A 12,892-nucleotide genomic window follows, 5' to 3' on the forward strand; every position below is an offset into this window, starting at 1 on the left:
CAAATTTAGATCAAGAAAGACTAACTGCGTATTCCTCGCAGTACAGTCCAGCCTGATACCTCTATATCATTAAGGTTTAACCCCCTGTATAATTAAGTCAAGGGAAACCTGATCCCCATCCCATAGGAGGAGGATGTCATCAATGTACCTCCACCACAAAATCAACTGGGGAGGACGGTCACTATAGATGCCATCCTCCTCCCACTGGGCCAAGAACAAGTTTGCCAAACTCAGGGCAAACTTGGCCCCCATAGCAACACCACGGTTCTGTAAATAGAAAGAATTGTTAAACCAAAAAAGTTATGTTTCATTGCAAAATCTAAAAGATCTAGAATGAAATTCCTCTGTTCAATAACCAGAAAATTATCTATATCCAAAATAGTGGTTTTACTGCTTCCAGACCTTGTTGGTGGGAGATAATTGTATATAGAGATGCCACATCCGCTGTGGACATGATGTAACCTTCCTTCCATGAATTTCTTGGATAAAGGTTTAGAATATGGGTAGTATCCTTCAAGCAAGATGGCATTTTGGAAACCAGTGGTTGTAGAAATTCATCTATTACACTTTCCAATTCGAAAGCACAAAGAATCAATGCCACTAATAATAGGGTGTCCTGGAGGTTTAACAGGATTCTTGTGTACTTTGGAAAGGAAGTAAATGACTGGTATTCGTGGGGCTGATGGAATGCTTTTTCTTTCTTATTTCTAATACCCTCCCTATAAGCAATATTATTCAGACCTAGGAGCATTTTCTTATATTTAATGGTAGGATTAGAATTCAGAGTATTAGAGGCATCGCTGTCTGACAAAATGTTCATAATTTCTGCTATATAATCCGCTTTATCAAGCACTACAATACTGCCCCCCTTTTCGTCACGCCCCTGACGAGCGTTGGGTCAGACCAGGCGTAACATCACCACGCTCTTTGGCCGGCTCATTTGTATTGGGAATGCTACAGCCCGTTCCTGGAACATTTTATGCTGTTATACATCTAACGTTTGTGACTGCACCCTGCTATTAATAAATTAATGGATTTTACTGGATTACGCTATGATCCCTAGAGATCCTATACTGTGTGGACATCCGTTTGCTACAATGTAAAGTAGTGAGTGTACAGATTGTATAACAGTGTAAATTTTCTGTCCCCTCAAAACAGCTCAACACACAGCCATTAATGTCTAAATCGCTGGCAACAAAAGTGAGTACACCCCTAAGTGAAAATGTCAAAATTGGGACCAATTAGCCATTTTCCCTCCCCGGTGTCATGTGACTCGTTAGTGTTACAAGGTCTTAGGTGTGAATGGGGAGCAAGTGTGTTAAATTTGGTGTTATAGCTCTCTCATGCTGGTGACTGGAAGTTCAACACGGCACCTCATCGCAAAGAACTCTGAGGATCTGAAAAAAGAATTGTTGCTCTACATAAAGATGGTCTAGGCTATAAGAAGATTGTCAAGACCCTGAAACTGAGCTGCAGCATGGTGGCTAAGACCATACAGCAGTTTAACAGGACAGGTCGACCAAAGGAGTTGAGTGCCAAGCATGTCTCCAGACCTAAACCCTATTGAGCATCTGTGGGACAGTCTCAAACTGAAGGTGGAGGAGCGAAATGGTCTCTCGCATCCACCAGCTCTGTGATGTCATCATGGAGGAGTGGAAGAGGACTCCAGTGGCAACCTGTGAAGCTCTGGTGAACTCCATGCCCAAGTGGGTTAAGACAGTGCTGGGAAATATTGGTGGCCACACAAAATGTTGACATTTTGGACATTTTCACTTAGGGGTGTACTCGCTTTTGTTGTCAGTGGTTTAGACATTAATGGCTGTGTGTTGAGCAGTTTTGAGGGGACAGCAAATTTACACTCTGTTATACAAGCTGTGCACTCACTACTTTACATTGTAGCAAAGTGTCATTTCTTCAGTGTTGTCACATGAAAAGATATCATAAAATAATTACAAAAATGTGAGAGGTGTATTCACTTTTGTGAGATATTATATGTTTTTTTATTTATTTTGACCATTGTACCTTTTAAAGCACATTGAAGCTAGACGCGTTGTGGCTATGCAACATATGTAGCTCAGATACATATACACAATATGAATTATTGGAACACCTGCCTTTACACACACATGAAATTCAATGGCATCCCAGTCTTAGTCCGTAGGGTTCAATATTGAGTTAGCTCACTATTTGCAGCTATATCAGCTTAGACTCTTCTTGGAAGGCTGTCCACAAGGTTTAGGAGTGTGTCAATAGGAATGTTTGACCATTCTTCCAGAAGTACATTTGTGAGGTCAGGCACTGATGTTGGAGAGAAGGCCTGGCTCGCAGTCTCCACTCTAATTCTTCCCAAAGGTGTTATATCGGGTTGAGGTCAGGACGCTGTGCAGGCCAGTCAAGTTCCTCCACCCCAAACTCGCTCATCCATGTCTTTATAGACCTTGCTTTGTGCATTGGTGCGCTGTCATGTTCGAACAGGAAGGGGATATCCCAAAACTGTTCCCACAAAGTTAGGAGCATAAAAGATGTCCAAAACGTCTTTGTATGCTGAAGCCTTAAGAATTCCCCTCTTTGAAACTAAGAGGCCAAGCCCAACCCCTGAAAAACAACCCCACACCATAACCCCCCTTACCCAAATGATTTGGACAAGTGCACAAGGCAAGGTCCATAAAGTTATTGATGAGCGAGTTTGGGATCGAGAAACTTGACTGGCCTGACCTCAACCTGATAGAACCTTGAGATGAATTAGAGCGCAGACTGCCAACCAGGCCTTCTCGTTCTCCAATATCAGTGCCTGACCTCACAAATGTGCTTCTGCAAGAATGGTGAAACATTCCCATAGACACACTCCTAAACCTTGTGGACAGCCTTCCCAGAAGAGTTGAAGCTTTTATAGCTGCAAAGGGTGGGCCAAATCAATAGTGAACCCTATTGACGAAGTCTGGGATGCCCTTAAAGCTCATGTGCGTGTATAGGCAGGCGTCCCAATACTTTTGGCAATATAGTGTAGCTGTAAAGAGTTTGGCTTACCTGCTATTGCTAGGCTTTATTTTAATACAGCTAAATGATATTTGACAGCTCATGCATTTCATTGAGCAGCATCTACATACAGCGGTCACTATATATAAATGTGTCAAGGGTTATTTATGATTAACAGGGAGAGTTGTGAGCACATACCTTCTTAGTAGGCATCTTAAGTTTCATAAACTCAGCTTCTCTGCACAGAACATTCCAGGGAGCGTGGATTTTCACAAATCCCACACCATGCATCTTCGTCTATACCGAGAAAAAAAAAAGAAAAAAAAAAAAAAAAAAAAGGTCACTGAGAATACCATATTAACTTCACTCAAGGATCTAATGGCTTATCATAATTCATTTTATATCCATAAGCATGTTTTTATGGTTACATGATATCCTGAGAAAATCTGAGTAGCAACGTCAGTGTACAGTAGTGTGCCGAAACTAAAACAGAAAATTTCCTAGCAAATATATATATGCCCAAATATACCTATGTAGTAGAAAACTACTTCAAAAACATACATATAAGCATTTTATGCATTACATGCAGTTTTAAAGGCACCTGCTCGCTCATAGGTGTAACCATTCGAGAATTACACCAAGGCTACCACTTCCACGCATCAGTGACAGATGTACTTTTCGGAAGAGCACACGGATGGTGTCATTCGGAAATGTCATCGCATTGGAAAGCTTTAGAGATGAATGATCATACATGTGCTGATAAATAGCATTAAAATGATGCTTAACAGCTTCAGGACTAGACTAGCAGTTGCTTACTCTGTATGGACCACACTAGTCTCCACATTATAGCTATGGGTCTCTGGCAAAAACTTTACAATCTTTTATTATTTTACTAATGTATTTAACCACTTGCTGTCCAGGGCAATTTTTTTGCCAAACATTATATATTTTCTAAAAGCAGAGGCCCTGGAGAATAAAATGGTGGCTTATGTCAGCGCAGCCATTTATCAAATGCAAATTTCAGTTAGAAATACACTAAAAGGAATTTTAGAGCACAGAAACACAATGTTATACCCAATTTTTGGTAAAATAAAAAAGATGCAATTTCATCAAGTAAACAGCTATCAAACATGAGAAGACTGAAAGTTGCGCGCACCCACGAAATGGCGAAAAACTTTTGGCATTTTACAATTTTTATAGGTGATGCTTTACAAGCCTTTACAGGTGATCACAGTACAGTAGACTGCAAACTGCTCTCAATCTGACATTTGGGAAGGGTACTTCACATGTGTGTTGTAATCGCTGTTTACATACGCCAGTGGGACCTACCCGCAGGTTTTTGTGTGAATGTGCGTGGAGGGGGGGGGGGTGTTGCATAGTTTATACAATTTTTCCTCATTTAACTTTATTGCTTTCACAAGGGGGCCGGCCTTTCTCACTTCAGTAAAAGTGATTGGGTGGCCGTAGAGCCACCCAGATCACTTTTACTGAACGACCAATCGCCAGTTGTAAAAGAGGACAATAAGGTTATGGCTGCAGATAAAAGCCTATTATAACCACTTGCTGACAGGATGCTTGAATGTATAAGTGCAAATGGTGAAATTATTTGCAAAATATAGCTTTTTTTGGGGGGGGAATTTGCATGGGTTTTTTACAACTACTGAACATAACATACATAATGAAGTGAACATAAAAAAAAGTGATGTACAAGAAAAAAAGAGAAAAAACGAAATGCGCTCAGCAGGTAGAGCCACTTTATCAGAGAAAGTAGAGCCATATGACATATTTTTGTGGACACCTGACCTGCACACCTATACAAAGTTGTTAAACATCCTATTCTAAAACTATGCCCATTTTTGTACCAAGTTACATGGGACACCCATGCTTGGGTTGTAACAATTGAAATAGTTACATTCCCCAACTTCCCACCCTCAAAACAACCCCCCTCCCACAAACTTACCTGAATTGCAGGGCGCGTCTCCCTGCAGACATCTTATTTTTTCAATTTAACACTGCTGTGTGGGCAGAGAACTGGTATCTGTAAATGAACATACTGTCTCATCTGCCGCCACAGCAGTAGGGTGGTGAAACTGCACTAGTAATTTATTAATTTTTTAAATAGATTGACTTCTATCTTTTTCCAACCTAACTATGCAACTATATAATCAATTCCCCCAGCACTATGGCCCGATTCACACTGGTGCGACCAACACTTTGACTTTAATGGCACATGTCGCATATCAATGGTTCCCAATGACAGCCATCTTAACTGGCCCAAAGCAAGCCGGTACGATTTTGAAAAAGGTTCCTGCACTGCGTTGGTCCGACATCAGCCCTTTGAATATCTATGAAGTTGGATCAAAGTCAGATCATCATTTTAACTGATCCAACTTTGGGCAAAAAAAAAAAAAAAACAACATGGCATGGGGTCCCCCCCCAAGACCATGCCAGAGCCTTCCATCTGGCATGAATTTTAAGGGGAACCACCCTGCCAAAACAGTATTAAAAAAAAAAAAAAAAAAAAAAAACAGCATGGGGTCCCCCCTATAATCCATACCAGACCCTTATCCGAGCATGCAGCCCAGCAGGTCAGGAAAGGGGGGAGGGGAGAGTGAGCGCCATGGCTATACAAGTAATGGCACATTTCCGAGCTAACAACAGCGGGAGCTGGCATCGGGAGAAGAACTGGAGAAAGAACCAGAGGAAGAAGACAGGGGAGAGAGAGAAGAATTGGAGGAAGAACCAGGGGAAAAAGATATTAGCGCAGCAAGAAGAACCAAGAGGAGAAGAAATTCGAGTGGGAAGACATCCCTGGAGGGAGAAGAAATCAGAGGGAGAGGACACGTTAGAGCTACTTTAATAAAGGACTTTGTCAAAAACCTGTGTACTGCTTTTTTTTTTTCTTACACTTTTTTAATGGTGAATGAGTAGGGGTACAATATACCCCATACTCATTCACATAGGGTGGGGGGGGGGCTGGGATCTGGGGGCCCCCTTGTGAAAGGGGGCTTCCAGACTGATAAGCCCCCTGCCTGCAGACCCCCACAACCACTGTCCTGGGTTATCTGGAGGAGGCCCTTGTCTCCATCAACTCTGCGCCCAACCCGTCCAGGTTGATGGCATGTGGCCTGGTATGGTCCAGGAGGAGGGGCGCTTGCTCGCCCCCCCTTTCAGGATCTGCAGGGCTGCATGCTCGGATAAGGGTCTGGTATGGGGGTTCCCCTCAAAATCAATGCCAGACCCAAGAGTCTGGTGTGGTGGTGGGGAGGACCCACACCATTTATTTATTAATTTTTTTTTTAAATTTGGTCCCCCCTCAAGATTAAAACCAGACTCAAAGGGCCTGGTATTGTTGGATCAAAGTCTAGTGCCATTAATCGAAGTCATACCTCTGTGTGGTAAGCAATGCAGGAACCTGTGCACTGCATCCACAACACACTGATGTTAGATGCAAAGTTCTGCAGGCATTTAATAAATATAGATTTTATTTGATCATTATTGATGCATTTATTACATTTTCTCCAAGAGTGGATTATGCCTTTTATCTCAAGTTGGCCTGCCTTTGGCAAAATTTAAAACCTCCAATCTTCTGAGAAGGCTTTCCACAAAATGTTGGTGTTTCTGGGGGAATTTATGCCCATTAAGCCGGTCAAGCACTGATGTTGGATGAGAAAACCTGGGTCATAAACCACACGTTTTTATGGAGCTGGTACAGAATACTAAAGTGTGTTGCATTGCTTCAAAAATAAATATATGCTTCAACCAAAACTGAGGAACGAAACGGATATCTGCGGTTATTTTGAATCTACAATTCATGGATCAGATGATTAAAAATACCTGAGGATGTCCATTTCACTCTTCAGTTTTGGGTGGAGCATATATTTATTTTTGAAGCAGCGCAACACACTTCTGGTGAATGTGGGAACACATTTAATGTTTGCTGCAGCTTCATATTTGGTGTATACAAGTGTGTTGGCAGCACACAAGATTTTTGGTTTTCATTTGTTTATGGAGCTGGATTGAAATACAGGGGCACAGTGATGCTGGAACAGAAAAGGCCTCCCAAATGGTTCCCACAAGGTTGGAAGTCCACGATTGCCCAAAATGCCTTTATATGTTTTACTAGGCTTCTTTTCAAAATGTCACTGCTCTGTGTCACACTGGAGCCAGCATGCGCTCCAAATGGTGGAAGTGATGTAATACACGGAAGTCCCACTCTTATGTGTTTTTTCACATCCAGGATGTTATCGGGAGGCCACCTGGACACAGCTTCCTCTGACCCTAAGGGAGATCAGAGTGTACATCTCTGTCAAGTGTGCACCATCAATGCTGCATATTGGCAGCCTGAGAGTGATCCGGTAGAGAGAGGACTAATTGCTTTGTGTGACCAGATGGTAAGCTGCAGTCCTGCTGGGACTGGTGAGCTGGTGATGTAGGGATTCACTATCTGCTGCTAGAGAAAGACTGGGCCCTTTAGGAATTGACCATACAGCCATCTTAGTAGCCTTACTGCTGCCTGTAGGCTTAACGGGGACTATTCTTATGTTCACCAACAGTACAATTGGACCCCAACCCTAGCCAACTGAAGAGCCGCTAAAAACTATCTCTTTACAGCTGCTACACCGACATTTAGCTGTTACTTTGGCACCTCTCAGGAGACATTGTAAGATATCCTAGTCATTTTCCTAGAGTGCACTAGCTCTAGCATTCTCACATTGTAGTGAATACTTACATGAACTGTTTATTGCGGACATTGAGGATTTATGGGTTGATTCCAGTTAAGTGGTACAGCACTCTACTCTATGGCACTTTGGCATAGCAATTATACAGTCTAGCAGACTGTGTCTGAACCTACCTTCTGTACCCCCATTTATGCTCAAATCACCATTTACTCTAACCCATACCAATACACATAGTTAATTTGTCACTAAATGATCTTGTGCCCATTTCCTTGTACTAAATCACAGTCATGTATATTTGTGTTCTTATTAGTACTTCCAGTGACTTTCATGCAACCAGGTTTGTCAGAGGAGCTGAGGTTGTTCTTGGTGTTGAGGTGAGGAACAAAGATTCCAAATTTTAAAATCGGCTTCTTTGGGGGTAGCACTTACTGAAAACAAAGCAAGCTGTACTGTGCATTGACTGGAAATTAGAATCAGGTTGGATGACCTGGTAGCTATTTTGTTTCATACACAGACAAACCTGTGTAATTATATTAGCCAGTGAAAGTGCTAAGAAGGGAAGAGGGTTAAAAAAAAAAAAAAAAACCCAATTACACTGAGACACTGAAAACAAAGGACTGCACATGTTCACCGCACAGCTCACAAAAGATCCAGGGATCATATTACATAAAGATGATAATACAAACTGGCTGGGCCAGATTTGACGTAATACAAATCATCATAGTTTTATGAAAGTGGAAGTAGCCCACTGTCAAACAAGTGATGCAAGAATACATAGAGCAGGCAAATTTAAATGACAGGCGCACACGTGGCTTTTTTACAATATACTGGAAATTGGCAATCTGTATCCCATATGCAACCATGAGTAATAACGTCTTCAACGTCTAGGCCTTTATTATTATTTTTTTAAAACTAAGCCTATAAGCCATACAGTCTTACTTTACTATTTACTTTGTATGTATTTAGAAACCAGAAATCTTTAAATCTTTCAATTCAAGCTTTACATTATCAGGAGTAGAAAACACCAGCATGTTTGGGACATAAAAAATCTATATGTATTTATCATTTGATCTGTTGAGCTAACCCAAGCTAAGGTTTCCACACATCGGCACAATCAGATTGTACAATTTACTTTAGGTTGACAAACAACTATGAAGTGGAAGGGTATTTCTCTGCAAGTGACCCTTATATATTGGTAGAGAGGTGGCCCTTCCAGCAACCCTTGGGCTTGCACGGGATCCTACCACCTTTCTGTGCCAATAAAAATGGACCTTTTATTGCAGGGGTGTCCAAACTACGGTCCCCCAGCTGTTGCGGAACTACACGTCCCATGAGGCATTGTAAATCTCTGACATTGACAGACAGAACTAGGCATGATGGGAATTGTAGTTCCTAAACAGCTGGATGACCATAGTTTGGACACCCCTGTTTTAGCAATAAGCATGTAGAGAAGAACACACCCACATCATGCCCTTCTTACATGACATGGTTGTGTCCTTCCCTGCATACCGATACTTGACGAATGCTTAAAAACTGATTTAAACACTAAAAAAAAAGATAGAAAAATCAGCACAAGGGACGTAACTTACAGTTAGTAGTATGTGTCCCCTATGCAGATTCTTCTTTTTAGTTGAAATCCCCCTTTGTACAAATTTGACAGAAAGAGCTCTTTGCTCAAGGAACCCCTGACATCCTCCACACATAGGTCTGACCAAAAAGCAGAACAAATGGAGACAAAAGGGATTGGCTTCCAATTGATAAACTATTGGGAGCAATGCAGGAAAACAGATCTAACATTTTACCTGTGGCAGCCCTGTAGGTAAAAATTGGCAATAAATTACTACAGCTCAAAGATTTGTAAGGATACTCAGAAAGTAGAAATGTAAGCAACACCTTTCACTGGCCAACTGAATCTATATTTTGGGGGTGCAATTGTTTGAAAAGAGACCAAATAGTTTGCTATTCAAACAACAAATCACCCACATTTTTACATTTACCGCTCTGCCATTTATGGTTAATAGGTCAAAACATCCTAGTGCAAAAGCTTCTCTGATTTTAAACTTTATGTGAAAAGAATCTAATTCATATGAAAATAACCTGGCAATCTGTCACCAGCACCTACATCAAACAAACGTTCATATTGCAATGAACATGGATTCCCAATGTAGTGAACATTGAAGCTCTTATTTACCAGAATATCCCAAAGCTTAGCAAAAAAAACGTTGTGTGCCTTGAACTCACTGGACCTTGTTAGAGTCATAACAGAAAAGCCTTCTGTCCAAATACTCAGCATTAACCCAAAAAAGGGCAGAATCCATCATATAAACCTCAAAAAGAGTTAACTGTGCAACACGGACCACTTCACACAGCCCAGACAAGTGAAATGCCCAGCAATTCCCCATGTGACCTGCACCAGAAAGAAAGCTATAATCCAGGTACTCTCAGGTCTTTCAGGCAATGTTTAAAAAGAGTTATGCCTCGTACACATGAGATTTATTGGACGAATGATCGTATAAAGTTTTTTGTTGCATGCTAGTCTCATATCGAAAATAAAGAGGGTACTGTGGGGGGAGTTACTTTGGGTGGGGGGCTCAGGAATCCAGGGAACTCTTTCAGCTCCCCAGGCCCCCCTTATGTCTAAGCCACCCTGTGCCTACTAGGGGGCACAGGGTGACCGAGAAAATGGATGCTGAGAGCGTCGTTTGGATTACTTCAAAATGGGACAGAAATATTTATTAACAATATCCTTTAAGAAATCTATGAAGATATAAATGAACCAGACTGCTGGGACATGGCTTGTTTTCTAATGATTTTTCTAGTGGACAGAACACACAAATGTGTGTCTCTCCCATTGTATGCCTCCTAGGGTGCAGCCCCATTGTTAATTGGGTTAATTAAGACCTCTATTGTTTCAGTCAGTCTGCTCATCTCTTAAACAGGTAATTAATATTGTGACGACTTTACCTTGTTATTGAACCATTGTGGGATTTGGGGATGTTTTATACTTATAATAATGTGTATTGTACTGTAATTTGTATCCCGGGTTGTAGGTGCTGGGCAGTCTAGTCACCTAGGCTGGTTTGAGTGACAAGTTAACCACTTAAGCCCCGGAAGATTTTACCCCCTTCCTGACCAGGGCCTATTTTGCGATTCAGCACTGCGTGAATTTAACGTACGATTGCGCGCTCGTGCGACGCTGTACCTAAACGAATTTGACATCTTTTTTTCCCACAAACAGAGCTTTCTTTTGGTGGTATTTAATCACCTGTGCGATTTTTTGATCATGCGCTATAAACAAAAAAAGAGCGACAATTTTGCAAAAACAACAATATTTTTCACATTTTTTTTATATGAAATTCCCCCCCAAAAAAAAAAAATGTAAAAATCAAAATTTTTTAACATTTTTGGCCAATTGGTTTTTGCTACAAAAAAAAAAAAATCACAATACGCGTATTTTGATTGGTTTGCGCAAAACTTATTGCGTTTACGAAGGGAATGATTTTTGTCATTTTTGTTGTTTTTTTTTTTAACAAGTAATGGCGGCGATCTGCGATTTTTTTGCGGGACTGTGACATTGCGGCGGACAGATCGGACTCTTGACCGACATTTTTGACACTTTTGGGGTTACCAGTGCTATACATATGCACTGTTACTGTAAAAATTACACTGGCAGGGAAGGGGTTAACTTTATTGGGGAAGGAGGGGTTAAGTGTGTCCCTAGGGGCGTGTTTCTAACTGTGATTGGATGTGGCTTTACATGTAACAGCACAGATCAACGGTCCTACATAGCAGGACCTTATGATCTATGTTGTTACACAGGGAAGAATGACAGGCGGCTTTGTTTACATTAGCCGCCTGCCTTTCTCCCTTCACAGCGAACAATTGCAAGTGAGACGCACGGAGGTGTCCGCGAAACGAGCCGGGGCGGGAGCGCGCCTCCAGGGGCGCGCTTGCCCCCTATTTGCTTACAGGCTAGTGACGTACCCATACGTCACTTTGCCTGGCCGGGGCTGACCGCCGCAGTATATGTGCTTGCGGCGGTCGGCAACCGGTTAATTAGCTCATGTTAATTATATTCCTATATACAGTTTCCTTTGCATATGATGTGATGAGCCTCACCTGACCTGGCGTACTATAAAGTCTGTAGGAGTTTTCAAAAACAGTTCCAATTCTCATACAAACTATTGTCGGCTAGCCTAGTATGGTCCGCTATAATATCTGGTTCCTGTGTCTAGACTGGGGGAGCTATATCTAGACAGAAGCTATATCTTGAGAGAAGCACCTAAGTAGGATGCTGGACTGTTCCGCCACAGTTTCTACAGTTACAGAAAATTCTCGCACAACAGAAAACAACTTGGGAAGTGATGTAATTAGTTGTATTGTAATGTATTCTTTTGTTTTGGAGCATGCGTGATCTTGATCTTCTGATTTTTTCAGACGAATACTGTACTGATTAAAACGAAAGTCGCACAATCTGGTATCGTATGAGACAAAAAAAAATGGTGGTGTTTGTCCCTTTGTTTGTCCCTGTTGTTCGGTGAACTGTTATGAGCAGCTCTCGAAAGTAGTGTACTACCACATACTGTGCTTGCATAATACGGCATCTAGAAAGTGGCGGTCAGCTGTCAGTTGGAAAGAAGTGACCAAGTTGAGTCATGTGAGTGAAGAGGGGTAATGTAACTGCACTGACATCAGAGTTTCAATTTGACAACTCCACTCATGGACTCACACTTTGGACTCATTTCGGCTGTCTGCCCCACTGGCTTGGGACTGCTGGTACTCAAGGTATGCTACTCCACAACTTGTGGTCTCGTCACAACTCTCTGCGGCCACCCTCCATACAGCAGTGCTGTGCCGCCTGAGGCTTGCTGTAGCGCTCAGGCGGCACACAGCATGAGGAGTGCCGCACCGGCCAGTGCATTACTGATTCTGGGTGCAGGATGCCGGCACCCCTTGCCAAGTTGCTGCCTAGGTCGCCTTACAGGTAGCGCCGGCCCTGGCTTTAGTAATAAGTAAAAGAGTAGTAAAAATAAAAGTATCTTTTCACAGTCATCCACTGAGTCACCAATGGATTGTTGGAAAGCCTAACAAGATCTACAAAGCTTTGCTATACACAAACTCGGTGACTGATTTGTGGATATGGATTAGTTTCAGGTCTCACAAACCGGTTTACGGCAGTCATTCTGTAATATGAATTCAAGAACCACCCAAATGTTTCATTAGATGTTACCAAA

General features: G+C 41.9%; 1 protein-coding gene across 4 annotated transcripts in view; it reads right to left on the reverse strand.

Annotated features, from left to right (window-relative positions):
* The window catches only part of ANO1 (anoctamin 1), a 375,121-nt gene that overhangs the window by 114,579 nt on the left and 247,650 nt on the right, over positions 1–12,892 (reverse strand). For all 4 annotated transcript variants that reach the window (XM_082270065.1, XM_082270063.1, XM_082270064.1 and 1 more), the window contains one exon: positions 3,175–3,273. In XM_082270065.1, the coding sequence (XP_082126191.1) occupies positions 3,175–3,273 (99 nt within the window). The remainder of the gene's footprint in view (positions 1–3,174; positions 3,274–12,892) is intronic.

Source organism: Pelophylax lessonae (assembly GCF_965119305.1).
Source record: "Pelophylax lessonae genome assembly, chromosome: 10".
Taxonomy (NCBI): domain Eukaryota; kingdom Metazoa; phylum Chordata; class Amphibia; order Anura; family Ranidae; genus Pelophylax; species Pelophylax lessonae.